The 16,483-nt window shown below is 36.5% G+C and overlaps 1 protein-coding gene and 1 pseudogene across 11 annotated transcripts in view; both read left to right on the top strand.

The window, feature by feature from the left end:
* The window catches only part of HELZ (helicase with zinc finger), a 137,470-nt gene extending 121,268 nt beyond the window's left edge, over positions 1-16,202 (top strand). For all 10 annotated transcript variants that reach the window (XM_081027344.1, XM_081027339.1, XM_081027341.1 and 7 more), the window contains 2 exons: positions 8,160-8,409; positions 12,028-16,202. In XM_081027344.1, the coding sequence (XP_080883470.1) occupies positions 8,160-8,409; positions 12,028-12,362 (585 nt within the window). In that variant the 3' untranslated portion in view covers positions 12,363-16,202. The remainder of the gene's footprint in view (positions 1-8,159; positions 8,410-12,027) is intronic.
* On the top strand, positions 1,325-3,879 carry LOC308489258 (replication factor C subunit 2-like; annotated as a pseudogene). Its single transcript has 2 exons — positions 1,325-1,340; positions 3,149-3,879. The product of its transcript is annotated as a replication factor C subunit 2-like (transcript).
* Positions 16,203-16,483: the final 281 nt, after the last annotated feature.

Genomic DNA, 16,483 nt, shown 5'->3' on the forward strand with positions numbered 1-16,483 from the left:
TTTCTGCAGAGCATTATGCCATGAATAAGGTTCATTCCTGGAGAACAAGAAATGATTGCAATGACATGAAGTAGATGTGGGGGGAAAGCCAAATTATGTTCTTGGCACCAAAGAATTAAATCTTCAGTTGTATCAAGTTTTCCTTTCTTGGGGGTGGGGAGATCGTGGTGGAGAAGAGAGCGAGATAGTTCATTGTAGAACTCTTGATTCTTAAGGTAACCAGTTGTATCTGCTAAATGTTTGACTTCTTAGATGATTAATTTAGAGACTTCAGATACCAGAAAGTTAACATTAACGTAGTACTTCATTCCTAAATGTTCTTTAACAAAAATCCTCTGCCATTACCTTGTTTTTTAAAGCTGGAATATTTATTTAACTATGGTAATTATGATTCTTCAGAGAAATGCGAATAGTTATGAGTTGAAGGTAAAGGGTCTATGAACAGTTTTATTTCCTCCCCAAACTGAAATTTTCTCATTGTAAAGGGTGTTGTGGTCTATAATTGATAACTTGATTGTTTCATATTCAAGAAGAGTACACAAGAGCCAGATAGATTCATAGTAGCTCAGAATGTCACAGCAGTGAATCTGACATTTCTCTCCTAGAAGTAATATTGCATTCATTCTAGTATCTCCTCTGAATGTTTGGATGTCGGGAAATAATACTGCTTGGATGTCGGGAAATAATACTGCTTGGATGTCGGGAAATAATACTGTTTGGATGTCGGGAAATAATACTGCTTGGATGTCGGGAAATAATACTGCTTGGATGTCGGGAAATAATACTGTTTGGATGTCGGGAAATAATACTGTTTGGATGTCGGGAAATAATACTGCTTGGATGTCGGGAAATAATACTGCTTGGATGTCGGGAAATAATACTGCTTGGATGTCGGGAAATAATACTGTTTGGATGTCGGGAAATAATACTGTTTGGATGTCGGGAAATAATACTGCTTAGTAGGACAATACCATTTGCAAATTTAAGCACGCTTGCATGTGAGATACTTCAAGTGGTATTTTTGTTTATTTAGATCTAAATTGATTGTAATGAACTTTGCTACAAAGTCACAATCATTTCCCATATACCTTTCTTTCAAGAAAGACAATAATGAAACCCAGAAATAAATGTACTATGATTTTAGAAATTAAGATAAATTTTGTTTATGTTAGTATGATCGAATCTTATGAACCTAATGTTGTTTTTAAAATTCTGTTAAGATAATGCATTTTATTTTATAATTATTTTAAAATAATATTAAATAAATAGTGGATGGTATCGTAATTAGGCAAGAATCAGTGATGGCTTGCCCGATGACGTAACAATGGAAATGGCGAGAAGTAAACAAGTTCAAGATCTATTTGTAGGTAAAAGCTAGAGGAATTCTTGATGTATTAGGTGTGATTTGCAAGGAAATGTCATAAAATAATCTGTTCCTTGTTTCACTAGCCACATTTCAGTTAGTTGACAGCCATGTGTGGCAAGGGGCCACCTTGTTGAACAATCCAGGTACAGGACATCGTCACGGACATGGGAAGGTCTTGTGGACAGTCCTGCTCTAGAGAAAGATGTATAACCGTTCGTTCAGCTCTCTGAAATTGTCTGATATTATTTCTTTGATAATTTCCTACCATCTCTTTTCTGTAGCTCACTTTCTGAAACTTTTGTCAGTAAAATAGTACACCTCCTGGATTCTCCAAATCTCGTTTTTTTCCTCTCATGCTTTAATATCTTTGTATTTTTTCTTACTTTCTGAAAGTTTTCCTTGATTTCGTCTACAAGCCCTTCTGTTGCATTTTACATTTGAGCCCTCAAATGTTAAATTTCCAAGAGTTCTTTATTCTCAGATTTTTCATAACATCTTATTTTTGTTTGTTTTAGATTTTAGTAAGAACTAAAACAATATTTTAAAAATATTTTAAAACATCACCATCACTTATTTTTCCTGGAGCTCCCTTCCTTCCTTATCTTTTATGCTGGAGAACTCCCCTTAAATGTCTGGTAACCCTTGATGATCTATGTTACTAAAAAGCAAGTTGGTAGTTTTATGTATGTTTCAGGACTTACTGTGTGGCAGGCCTTTCCCGGGGGACTTTTTCATGCTTTAGTCCCTTTGGTTGTTGGGGAGGAGTGCGGAGTGAGACCAGCTGTTCCCTGTACTGCCTTTCAGTTAATCCCCCCATTTACATTCCTTCATCTTCCCTTCACTTCCCTTCGTAGCTGGTGTTTCTGAGGCCTGAGCCTTTGTGGAATTCTGCAGAGCGGATTAATTCTCTTCTTGGTTGGGAGTTGTAACTCCTATTCTTCTTCTACAGACACCATTCATCCACGGAGTCTCCATATATTCCAGAAATGTGTCCTTTGTCGATGGCTAGTCATCTGGTCTTGATTGCTGTAGATCCTTTGTATTCATTTATTGTTGTTTTAGTGGGGTCTTGGGCCAATCTCCACCCTTCACTGGGAACATGCCTTTAAAAAAATATTGTTATAATTTACCAAGTACTTTTCAGTAGATTACATCCCATGAACCTGTAAACATTACTGTTGCAAACTACAGTTTATTCATCACACATTTCCTGCCTTGCTAATATTGATTGTTTTTATTATTTATTCTTTTTAAAAATGTTGATTGTTTTTAATCTTACGTAATACGCCTCTCCTCCCTCCTTTCTAATTTCTTTCTAGGTAACTTTGTATCTCTATGGGAAACTAGAGCACATTGCTGTAAACGTAAGATGATAACTTTATGGGAAAGTAAATTAAACTAGTGTAGCTCAGGAGTATTCTAGAGTCAAGAATTTCTTCTTCAAATCTTGGGAAAATTAAATAGACAGTGTGGCATTTAAGCAACATTCAGCATTTTAAGTCTTTTGTCAAACATTTATTGAAGATTTTTATCAGGTGCATTAGGTGCTGGGAATACACAAGCAAGATCTAATTTCTGCCCCAGAATCTTTGCATGCCCTTTACATTTTAATTTCAGTCAAGGTTACATTGCCTCTCTTTGGATCACACAAATCCAGGCCTCACCCGATTCAGGCCCAAAACATATTTTTAGATTAAGAGAGAAGTGTAAGCATCTCCAAAAGATAATTTTGTTAATGAAAAAGTAACCTTCATATTGTATGAGAATTTGTAATTGAACAAGATGAAGCAGACAGCATGACTGATGGAGCCCAGCAAGCCGTGAGGAGAATCATGGAAACCTGCTCCAAAACAACGCGCTTTGCTCTTGCTTGTAATGCTTTGGATAAAGTCAGAGCCCCTTCAGTCCCGGTGCGCAGCCCTCCATTACATCAAGCTGACCAACGCCCAGATCCTTGCAAGGTTAATGAGCGTGATGGAGAAGGAGAAGGTGCACTACACTGACGACGGGTCTGGAAGCCATTATCTTCACCTCCCAGGGAGACAAGGCAGGCACTGAACAACGTGCAGTCTGTTTTCTCAGGATTCGGCTTTATTAACAGTGCGAATGTATTCGAAGTCTGTGACGAGCCCCACGCCCAGCACTGTGTGAAGGCCAGTATCGACGAAGCCTGCGAGATTCTCGCTCACCTGTGGCATCTCGGCTGTTCACTGGAAGACATCATTGGCAGCATTTTTCGAGTGTGTGAAATCTTCCAAATGGCAGAATATATGAAACTAGGGTTTATTAAGGAAATTAGATGTACTTCTATGAAAATAGCAGAAGGTGTGAACTCCCTTCTGCAGATGGCAGGGTTCCTGGCCAGGCTGTATCAGAAGACAGTGGCACGGTGGCCGATTAGAGTGGCGAACTCATTGACTGGGTTACAAGAACCCCAGAAAGACAGCAGTCACAGCCTTCTGCTCTGGGAGAGTATGCTGCCCAGCCTGGCCCTGGAACGCGCCTTCCTCTAACATGCCGTGGCCTTCCCAGTGCTTCCACATGTCCCCAGGAGCGATTGCACTCAGCTCCAGACTCGGGAATGTGCTGACGCGGGGAGGCCCCTGAGAACCTCCAGGCAAGGGCACCAAGCTTGGCATTTTAGCTAAAACAAAACAAAACAAAACAAAAAAAACACGTACAATTTTGTCAGCTATAATGTAGAAACAAAAGATCGCAAAGAAAAATAAAAGTATTTGTAATACGAGATTTAAAATTCCACTGTGGTGACTTTGGTCACAACGAAATCCTGCAAGAGCCAAAACTCTGAGGGAGAGGAGCCATCTCTGTTTGGTGGAGCTGTGGTATCTAGAGAATGGGGCCAAACCTTGTTGTCTTTTTTTCTGTGTCCACTTGCCCCTCCCAAACATGTAAAGAAGAAATACCACCAATTTATACAATCTCTTCCACAGAGTGGAAGAGAAGGGAACACTTCTCAACCTATCATATATGGCCAGCATTACCCTGATACCAAAACTAGACAAAGACGGTACAAAAAAGAGAAAACTGCAGAGTGATATCTGAGAACATCTCAACAAGACATTAGCTTATTGAATTCAGCAATATAGAAAAAAGTTAATACACTGTGACCACGTCGTCGGGCCTTATTCCTAGAATGCAAGGCTGGTTCAGTGTTTGAAAATAAATCAGTGTCATCCACCATACTAATAATCTGAAGAGGAAAATCACAGTATATAAACAACAACAACAAAACCCACACACGTTTGACAAAATACATCCACTCATAAAAACTCTTGGCAAATTAGAAATAGAAGGGAAATTCCTCAGCCTGTTAAAGGGCACCTATAAAATCCTGCAGCTACCATCATACATAATGGTAGACACTAAATGCTTTCTAAGATGTAGGAACAAGGTGAGCTGTGTGTTCTCAACACTCTTATTCAGCATTGTACTAGAAGTCTTAGCTAGTGCAGTACAGCAAGAGAAAGAAATAAAAGGCATACTGAATGGAAAGGAAGCAGTAAAACTGTCCCTGTTGGCAGATGACATGATTGTCAATGGAGAAACCCCCAAGGAATTTACCCAGAAAACACCAGCAAAAATCCTATGACTAATGTGAATTTCGCGGGGTTACAGGATATAAGGTCAACACACACAAATCAGTCTCTCTTCTATAACTAGTAATGTGCAATTGGAAACCCAATTGTAAAAGCCAATACCATTACAATAGCTAAAGTAAAACAAAATACTCAGGTGTAAATCTTAACAAAACCGGTATAGGATCTGTACGCTGAAAACTATAAAACTGCTGAAGTATAGTCTATTTGGTCCATAAATCATTTTATTCAGTTGTCATCAAGATTTCTCTGCCTATACTCAAATTTCCTTTGAGGACAGATTCCAAAGTAGCAAATCATATTTTCAGGCATTTACCGTCATCTGTGTTACGTGAAATAGAAATACCAGCAGACTTTTATGTATACGTATAAAACCTTCAATATATCTATCTAATTTTAAGAACGTAAAAGCAATTTCAAGTTTTGGCTCTTTTTCTAACAAAGGATCGATTATATTCATAATGTGATTTGGAATTGAATTTCATATTTCATCTATACATTAATCTCTGTCTATAGAAGCTTAGGAGCTGTTATAAATATTTTACACACTACTTCCCCAAGTACTGCTGTACCTGTCAACTCTGTGATTTTTCTTTCCGATTTTTTTTTTTTTTAATTTCAGTTTGGAAGATACAAATCGTACAAATTTCCTAAAAAGTTTAATTGAATATTGTCTCCTTTTATATCAGCCTTCTGTTGCTTTCTGATTTTTCAGTTTTTCTCAGTTAAGCTTTGTGGTTCATGTATCTATTCATTACAAGAGTGTTTGTTTATACTACCAGAGTATATCTGTTAAATATTTAATGAAAGAAGCTTATAAGACTAATACCTGAATTTATATGAGCATATGAAGTGTTCTGTATCACTAGGGGATTTGATTATTATAACCTGTTCCTTCTGAGGCCATAACAGACATTATTAGTTTTGTATTTAAGTATTCACACATAAAGACATTAGACAGTGACCTCCTACAGATTGTGACTGGGCTAAACACTCAGGACATGGTAATAAAAAGAAACACTTCATTTTGATTGTAAGACCTAACCATCTTCGTAACACTGATAAAAAAAGACTCACTGCACAAGCTGTTGTGATCAGTGGTTCAGGGATTGCCTACCCATAGAGAACAGAACGCAGTTTAGAAAGGTTGGTTATTCTCTCACTGTACTCTAATGACCTAGACAAAGAAATCTCAAATGTGCTGATTAAATTCGCAGTTAACACTAAATCAGTGAGCAGGGATAGTATTCAGAATCAAATCCAGAATGACGTTGACCATTGAAAAAAATTGCCTTTAAAGCAGAGTAAAATTAAAGATTAATTTAGATACTTAGTGACAGAAGAATAATAAAACATATATGAGAAAAGGATTAACTAGATGGAAGAGTCTTCCCTCTCCCCTTTCTCAGCCAGTAGCTGAAAATTTGGAAATGGACACTCATCATTTAATAGCGAGAGCATTGTTCTCTTCCCATACTTTCCTGCCTTTCTGCACCAGGCCAGCCAGTCCAGACCCATTCCCTTCCCTGGTTTATATTCTGGTGATCCTGTCTGGGACAGCCTTATCCTCACAGTACTCACCACGATTTCCCCCCTTTAATTTGCCCGACAGTATCTGCTGTGCTTACAGTCCCCAAAACAACCTGCTATGACTCTGCCGATTCATTTCTCTCTCTGTAATGGAACCTCCAGTGCCCGATTTCTGATTTTGCTAACAACAACAGTAAAAGATTCCTCAGACTCATAATGGCCACAGACTGAATACCAAATCTATTATTACTGGGGGCAGAGAAGGCAATTCCAATCTGTCAGTTAAGATCTAACGTGGAATCTTTTTATGTGTTACATGAAAACAATTATATAACAACAAGCCCTTCCTATGTGCCAGGAACAGCTCTAACTGATATGCTGAGCTCATTTAATTCTCACAGTAACCAAAAGAGGTAGGTAGTGTGGATGACGAAGCCACGTTTACAGATGAAGTTGCCAAGAGGTTAAGTCAGTTGGCCAGGGTGACATTGCTTTGCAAAAGACAGCCTATAAAGTCTAACCCAGGTAGTCAGTGCGGCTCTCGACTGAGGCCACATACCTAACGACCACCTCATACTGCCTTGCCACTTAGCACAGAGACCGAGTATTAGTCACCGCAGTCCAGCAAGAAAAAAATTAGAGCGTACTTAAGTAACAGTGAGAAATCTTGAAATGGCTGGCAAGTAGATCTTATTGGGAGGGTTAAAGGAATTCAGGTTGTACAGTTTAGGGTGGAGAAAATATACAGAATAAGTTAATTGGGTTTCAGACATATAAAGGATTTTTTTTTTAAAGCAATGAATGTTCTGTGTCAGTTGAAGACTGTCCAAAGGACTATACTCCGTGAGTTCAATCGGGAGTACTTATGTGGGGCAGGAGGAATCAGATCTTGCCGGTCCGTCTAGGGAATAATAAATCGGGAGGTTGTGAAGGCTCAGGCCCAAGAGATGAGCCTAGAATGGATGACTGTTCAAGATGGCTGTGATTCGATTGATTGTGACTATAATTTTCCCATTTAATTTTGAGCAGATAGGTTTCTTCATTCTTATTCTTTAAAAAAAACCTTTTTTTCCAGTTACAGTTGACATTCAGTATTATTTTGTATTAGTTTCAGGTGTACAGCATAGTGATTAGACATTTATATAATTTATGCAGTGATACCCGATCAGTACCCACCTGGCACTATACACAGTTGTTGCAACGTTATTGTCTGTATTCTCTGTGCGGTACTTTATATCCCCATAACTTTGGTAACTATCAATTTGTACTTCTTAATCCCTTCCCCTTTCTCACCCAGCCCCATTTTCATTGTTATTCTTAATCTAATGTTCCCAAAAACATCAATAGAATTTTAGAACTGAAGAGAGGAAGCTCAGCTCTATATTTTACAGACAAGAAAACAGAATCAGAAATTAAATGTGTGTTGTCACCGGACCAGCTACTAAGTGCCAAAATGAGTTTTAAACCCACGTCTCCTGATACCATGTCCAGAGTTCAGCCTGCTTTGGGGGGGTGAGGGGGAGTTTCATGGTCACAGAAGAGAATAGTTTTGAGAATTTCTATTTGATACAGTGAGATTGCCGTGTACCTAAGGGAAGGCGGTGTACGTTTCACTGATTCATGAAATGTCCTTTTTCTTTGTATAGTATGAACCCAGAGGACCTGGTCGGCCCTTGTACCAAAGAAGAATCTCATCTAGCTCAGTCCAGCCTTGTTCTGAAGAAGTGAGCACTCCTCAAGACAGCCTTGCTCAGTGTAAAGAGCTTCAGGACCATAATAACCAATCTTCTTTCAACTTTTCATCCCCGGAGTCCTGGATAAACACCTCACCTACCCCCTACCAGAACATTCCGTGCAATGGCTCCAGCAGGACAACTCAGCCCAGAGAGTTGATAGGTAAGACAGAGTTGGTAGGTTGCTAACACTGTAATTTTAACTACTCAGCTCCTGGACATTTAATAGTTTTTCTTCTCCAACCCATACCCCCCATTTGCATTATTATCTTTAAACAATATTTAACGGTCATAGCTTATAGGTGTGCCTTAGGCATACATCTTAATTAGGACTGTATTGATTCCATTTTATGGTCTGGAATAATGTAAGTAGATCTATTCATATTTGGGAACCGATCATTTTAACCCATCAACAAATCAAAGAAGTAATGGAACTTAACACATATTTCTAAATACTGGATAGAACATCTTTGCTTGGAAAAAGTTTGTTTTCTGTTTTTGTTTTTGTTTGTTTGTTTCCTAAGAGTTAGGGGTGGTGGGAATTGGTTAGGTCAATAGCAGTTTTCAAAGAGTTATTGTCAATAAAGTTGTTGACTGTTTGCTATACAGTAGAGTTTGGCCATGAGAAAAACCAGTAAAGTCTAACATTTTGAGATTTAGATATCCCTTGTTTATTCCCTGTGTTCTAATGAATTGAGAAATCCAAGGCTAAAGAGTTTTTTAAAAAAAGCAAGCATGGCAAGGCCTTGGAATGGACAAGGCTCTAAACTTTTATGGGGGGATGTTTAAAGTCTTCCTCTTTAACCTTGAACATGAATGCACTTTTATCTTTCCTTTGTCCACTCTTTTTTTATGTATGTATTTTGAATGTAAAGAAACGAATGGTACTATTTGAGTTCTCTAATCTATAGTCTTCTCTTTGTAGGCTGTAGACATTGATCTTTGTGAAAAGTCTGTGACCTTTGGTGAATTTCTGTCCTGGTAGTACCCTTTGTATTTGAAATTAATTTTGCTCACCTGTAGAATGTGAATCCATTGTTTCTGTAACTGACCCATTTTAGAGTATGTGACATACAAGCATATGTCTAGAACAGTAAATATGGTAGGATAAAACGCATTAAAAAGATTTTGGTTTTGTTTCCTGGCAAGAGACATTGTCATTGTAATCTTGAAACATTCTTTAGTACCTGCCATGTATAAGCTGCTGTATTTTACCTGGAGTTGCTCTATCATTTTAAAAGTCTAACATAAGTACACTTATGTTCTCATGTTTGAATTTCCTGAGAAACATCTAAATTACAAATCAGTGTGAAAATTTACGTTTTCGTTGTTTTATTATAATTTATGTTAAAGATGACATCATTTCTCTTCTTTTTGCCCACCTAAGTTTTAGGGTAGCTTTTGGCCAAAATCAATAAAAATCTGACCTGAATCAATAAGGTAGAAAGTTCCTGAATATGCCCAAAGTGCATGTCATTTGTGGTATCTTTTTCACAAATATAAAATTATTTCTTCATTGCTAAGAGATAAATTATAGTGTTCTTTAGTTGGAAGTAACAGTTAAGTATTAAAAAATTAATTCAAAAATTGCTAATATCCTGAAGCATAACTTCTTGTGTATCAGTCTGTGTGTGTGTGTGTGTGTGTGTGTGTGTATTTTTAGAGGAACATAGCAATTGCCAGTGGTGAATCAGAAGGAAAATATTTTCTCCACTGTTGTTAAGCCTGAGAGCGGAGACAATGTCTTTGACCTTTTTGCACTTTGGATTTCCCATTTTGTCACTGATCACGCTTCAGGCTCTTATCAGTGCCTGCTGAGTAAGGAGATAATGAAAATAGGTCCTCTGCAGTTGAGGGGTGACCCAGCCACACCACATGGCCTTACGTGTGGTGGTTCCAGGGTGGTGCAGCTGGGGTTCGCCTCTTTAACTCGGATGTGAATAATGTATATTCACTTTTCTTGGTGACAAGACATGCCTTATCAGACATTTTTTTTAATACATGGATGAAAATGTAAGATTCGATAGAGATATGTATTTTGAGAAAGATCATTGGTTGTCAGATTAGTAAAATTCATAGTTTTAAAGAATAGTTTCTCTTATCTGCAGTATATATGATAAATTAATAGAGGTTTTGAATTCACAGTTAGGAAAGTAGGCATTAGGTTAAACTGCCTCTAAAATATTGTTTTGTATTATTTAAATGAAAACACTTTAAATTGATGATAGTGTCATGAAAATGAGAACATGGTTAAATAATAATCTTAGTAAAGTAAATAAAAATAGTGAGTTCTTAAACAGCCAATAAGATGTTTATTTTATGTATTGTGTTAGTACTGGCCACTTTTATACTAAACTGTTTGTTAAACTAATGCTCTTGAAAGTAATTATTTCATTCACAAAATCGGTAACATTGAGACAGAAAAGAGATGAATGTTCTAGAAGGATATTAAGTGGTTTAAAAATTTTTGAACAATTTTATGAATTTTTAAAGTTTTAAAAGAGTACCATGAAGTTAGCATATCAAGTCAATGAAATACTAAGACTAAAGAATGAAATATTTTTACCTGAACCTCCCAATCTACAAATAGGTAATAAACATAGGGGAAAATGTGCATAGACACCAGTAGTCAAAGATATGCAAATTAGAGCTACAACAAGATTATGTATGTCATAAGCTAAGGTTAAAAAAAATGATAACACCAGTATTGTGATCGAGTAAGAAAATGGGTTAACATAGTTGGTTGAGTATAAATTGGCAGTATCTTCCTGGAGGGAAGTTTGGCCATAGTTATCAAAAGCTTTTATTTTGTATATGCTGTATGACCCAGCCATTATATTTCTAGGGATTTATCCTAAGGAAATAGTCATGAATATTTAAAAATGTATATCTCTGATAACCTTTATCACAGTGTATAAAAGTGGAAAATTGGCTATAATTCAAATTTCTAGAAACAAGAGGTTACTTAAATAAGTTATGAAATATTTGCATTATATAATGCCCTAAGGAAAAAAATATACACATTAAGGCTTATCTCTGATGTTTTGGAATATGAATGACTTTTCTTCTTTTTCTTTTGTAATTTCCAAGTTATCCTCAATAAATATGTATTATGATTATAATCCAATATAACATTAGTTAAATTTTTAAAAGATGGAAAACAAAAACATTGTTTGAAAACAAGTTATGATTTAGTGGGCATTAAAATTAGTTAGAAAGAGTAGAGTCAAATTTTAAAGGACCTTGAAAGTCAGGCAGATTATAGGAATTGTGAGGCAAAGTTTAGAGCTGTTTTTCCTCCACCTTTTTCCATGTTTATTTATAATATACATTACAAGGAAAAGAAGTGGAATCCAGTACTACTATTACTTAGGTTAATAATAAAAGCTATTTTGACCAGATGTCTGCGAATACGACTTATTTTTATTTAAGAAAGAACATGTTTGTTCCCATGTTCAAACTATGAGCAGTGAATACCATAAATATGAAAGTGTACAATTGTACAAATTAGTTTTTTGAAGCAAACCTTCAGACTTGACCTTTATTTTTTCTGTTAGCTATTCCAGTTCACATAGTTAATTATTTTCTGAGTGTTAATAAGACAGAGAAGTTTGGTTAGATGTGTTGTGACTTTACCATTCTGTGGCAAAAGTCGTCTGCCCTTGTGGCCCTACTGTCACTGAGTTCCCAGAGATGAGAACCAGCTGTGACACAGGGTTGAGGAGATGCACAAGTATTAGTGGGCCTGTCTTTAACTCCGTGCTATGTTTTCTGCTTGTAGCTCCACCCAAGACTGGCAAACCCTCTGAGGATCAACTGAAGTCCGAAAACCTTGAGGTGTCCAGTTCCTTCAACTATAAGGTGCTGCAGCATCTCGGCCAGTTCCCCCCCCTCCTGCCCAACAAGCAGATCGCGGAGTCGGCCGCCAGCAGCAGCCCGCAGAGCTGTGGGGGCAGCAAGCCCGCCATGTCCTATGCCAGCGCTCTGCGGGCCCCCCCCAAGCCCCGGCCCCCACCCGAGCAAGCCAAGAAGAGCAGTGACCCTCTGTCCCTGTTCCAGGAACTTAGCTTGGGGAGCTCCTCGGGCAGCAATGGCTTTTACTCCTATTTTAAATAATCACTTTTTTTTTCCTCAAGGGAGAATGTTTTAATTTCTGTTTGTATCAATAGAATTAAGATAGTTGGACCTCATCTATAGATGCACAGTTCCCTTTGTTTTAATATTAAATATGTTCTCACTTAATGGCTTTGCTGCTAGACTTGCAACTAATTTTTTAAAAGTATATTCCATTATTTTGCATTTTTGACGTGAGTCGGAATTTTGACAGCTTTTATGTAGAATAAAAAATATTTTTAAATTTGTGTATTGTTACATATGTTTGCATCAAGCTAGCAGCTAAGAGGTTAATTGTGCAACTATAAAAAAAAGAAAAAAAGTTTGTCTAAAATGTATTTAAAAAGAAAAAAAGTTGTAAGTAGCATTTACATTTATTCAATAATATTACCATACGCTGGGTTTCTGTACCAGAAATGGCCAGTTGATGTACAAATGTATGTTATTTTTGCTTAAATTCATTTAAAATTTTTTAAAATAAAGGGGCAGCATCTTCTAAATACTTTAAGTTTTATCAGCTTTTTTTTTTTTTGTGACAAGATGCTGCATTCTAAAACTTTTATAGTTTTAGACTGTGTGATGTGCTGTTGTAATCTCCATCCACTGTAGGATCGAGTTAAAGGCATTCTTTGCAGGTGTATTTTGTATGCCACTGTTTTTTATATAGTGAAAAAACAGTGGCATACTTAGTTATTTTTGGACAAGCTACACTTCAAGCTTGTTTTTAATGTTAATTTGATAGTGTGGTTTTTTTTAAACAAATCATGAAGCTGAAAAATTTTTAGGATTGTTGGTGCTTAGTAGACTTAATAACTATTTTAAAAATGCGTGAATTTAGTAAAATCCTTTTTTCCCTCACTATGCATGTGTAAATGTTTGTAATCTGGCTCTCCCCACTCCAGTGGTATCAAGAATTATGCCGCTTTAAGGTTTTTTTTCCCCCTCCAGTAAAAATTTGGGTACCTTATTTGATGTTTACATTACAACGTGACATTATACATGGCAATTCAAATGTTTTGCTAACTGTTTTGTTTGAGGAACACCATTAAAGAAGAAATACAATGTTTGTCAAAGATGTATCAAAATTCATCAAAATCTGGGGCAAAAAACTACCCTTGTTTTTCATGTCTTTTGATTCTTTGAAAATAACCCCACTGAACTTGTACAAAAATATAAACTTTAAATAGCTATCTTAAATATTCTACGGTCTAAAAATTGTTTTGAATGAACTTTGGTAACATCCAAAGCAAAACGTTTACCCTCTTAAAACTTGTGGTCTTGTAACACTTTTGAAGCGATGCATGTCCTTATTGTTTTCCTGATCTAGTCGTACTGCTTTTATACTTCAGAAATATCTTGAAACTACAATATACCTTTTTTTTAAATAAGATGAGATTGGGAAACATGGCGAGTGAACCAATGGGTCCTGATGACCCATTCAAAAGCAGTGTTTTGGAGGACGACTTTTGAAAGGCCATCCTCTTCAAACGCGTACAGCCTGTTTGCAGTAAGCTTTTAAAACGGGGTGGAAAAGTGGCAGGGGTAAAGAAAAACTACTTACATCTCTTCTATGACTGGAGTTTAGTTGCCATTGGCCAGCCACAACCCCTGTAATCCTCAGATAACATAGAAGAGAGTGCCTTTAGTTAAAGGTTATCAAGCTGCAGGACAAATGAAGAGTGCCTCGTTTGAGTTCTGTCTCTGCCCAGAGCACAGTTCATTTGTATGTGGCTTCACGTGTCAGGCTGCGGGTCTCTGTGGCAGGTGGCAGGTGTAGACCTGTAGACTACAGACGTGCTAATGGTTAGTATAAATCACAGTTGGAAAACGGAGCCAGCAAGTTACCACACCACGTTTTCTCTGTATGATGTCAGCTCTCCACAGTTAGCTATGTCAGATTTTATGCAACACACTTTAGTCACAAGAAAAGAATTTTGCCATATAGCTATGTATTTCCAACTCTCTGACAAAACTCAAGACATAGCCCAAATGAAAACTAGATCTCACCAATGTGAGGATGTCTATGAAAAATAATTTTCTTGTCAATGCTGGTTCTCCCCCACCCTCCACAAATATACAGGACTGTATAACACAAGCCAGATACATGTTCAAAAGCATGTTGATAATATGAAGATAGAACTGTCATGTCAGGGTTAACCCCTTGTCATGAAGTAATTGCCTAATTTTCTGTTTTCCATACTTGAATCTTTAAAAAGTATCAGTTTTTAAATTATTTATATTTATACTTAAAGAGGTCCTGTGCACACCCCACCACCTTATATAGATACATAAGTGATGGAAGCTTTGGATAGGAAGCTGTTGTGATATCCCTGTTCTAAGCAGTTATTCCTAAACAAACTAAAAGTAATAGCTACGTATTAGTCTCCTGCTCTGCTGTAAGTGTCTGAGTGTTCATTTCCTTATTGCTTCTACAGCCAGTCAGGGATTCGAATGTTTCCATCTGATACTCTTTTAGATTCTGCTTTGATTGCGTATTTCCACCGCTAGCAAGCTTACTCTTTCTCAGCAATACTTAATGCCATCTTTCCAACCGTGCTTTAAATCTGTCATTTATGCATAATATCTTAACCAGTTTTGAGCAAGTCTTACTGCAGAAATCATTGTAAGTTTCCATTGAAATGAAGCATGGCTTCTGAGTACAGTTCATGCTATTTCGGTATTATTTGGGTAGTATTAGCGAGTTCCCACAAATCAGACTTCTAAAACAACTTCTACACTAGGTTCAACCTTAGAGTTCAGATGGAACTTTTTTTTTCTTTTTTTTAAAAGAAACCTGGTGTTAGCTATTGTATGATACCAAGTCTTACCAATTTCCTTTTCTTCTAGGACAGATTTATTATAAGTGAGGTTAATCATTCACATGATGTCTTTCTACTTCTTTGTTCTTTGTGTCACTCTGGTTTCCTTTTTTTTTTTTTTTTGCCAGAACGGTTTTTTAAGTCATTTCACTTTTTAATTTCTTTTAGTTATTTTCTTTTTTGACCTTAAAATTCTTTTGGGTGATAGAATTTGCAAGGTAGAGTATTCGTGCTAACATATTTTTCCTGATCGAAAAATGAATTTTTGTTAAGATTTGAACAGCCTCATTCAGTGTAACATGGATAATTTCTGGTGTGTTTTTAAAAGGGGTTTTAGTTGCCATTTTGGCATATGCCTTGCCAACTTGTAGCAGAACTTTGTTTTTGATTAATCAGTAGTTAATTATTGACCATTTAAACTAACATGACCTTAATTTTCCTTTCCTCAGACATGCTTTCTATCTAGGTCATTTTGTATATATGAAATAACAAACTGCTTTGTGGGTTTTTTTTCATCAGAGATTCTAGAATAAGTTCAGGTTTGGTATATACATCAATTGGTCTTTTCGGTTCACAGAATTGCAGAATAAGTAAAATAAGCAGAATTCCCACTGAATAAGCATTAGCTAATTAAACATCGCAATCTCCAAGACCTATTTGTAAAAAAAGTTTCCTTGTTTATGGAAGCATTGAAATTGCTGAGAAAGCTCACTGAATTTTCTAACTTTGAAGTAATTAATATATAGTATTATCTTGCTCGAGTGTAGTTGATTTTACGCATTTAATATTTTCCATGAATATACATCTCAAGAGCAAAGCTATAAACGTATAAGAATGTATCTCTAGGTACCTTGTCTAGAGAGAGCCACCTTGCCTAAGAGCCAGGTTGTGAAAAACAATTTCAAGATGAATTTTAGATTTCAACTATTATTGAGAAAATAAGATTTACTGGAAAAGTAATTAAAAAAGAGACACCTGTTATACTTATAGCATTGTTTCATATTGGAGTTGTTTTTAAAAAGGGAATCCCAGAAAAAGTCTATAAAAAAATACAAGCTTGAAACTTTAAATGTATTGAAAGATACAAATTGCCACCTTAAAATGTTAGTTAAGCTACCATTTGTTTTTCTTCCTGCTCCAGAAAGGTAGTAATTTGTCTTTTATGATTTACCAGACATTATTTCTTGCTAACCATTCCTTAGCATATGAAAACTCTTCATTTCTACCACCATCCTATGCGTCTTCCTAAATCGCTAGTAAATGTTTTAATGGATCTGATTTTTCTCTCCCCTTTTTGTTATCTGA

The sequence above is a fragment of the Rhinolophus hipposideros genome, assembly GCF_964194185.1.
Source record: "Rhinolophus hipposideros genome assembly, chromosome: 20".
Lineage (NCBI taxonomy): Eukaryota > Metazoa > Chordata > Mammalia > Chiroptera > Rhinolophidae > Rhinolophus > Rhinolophus hipposideros.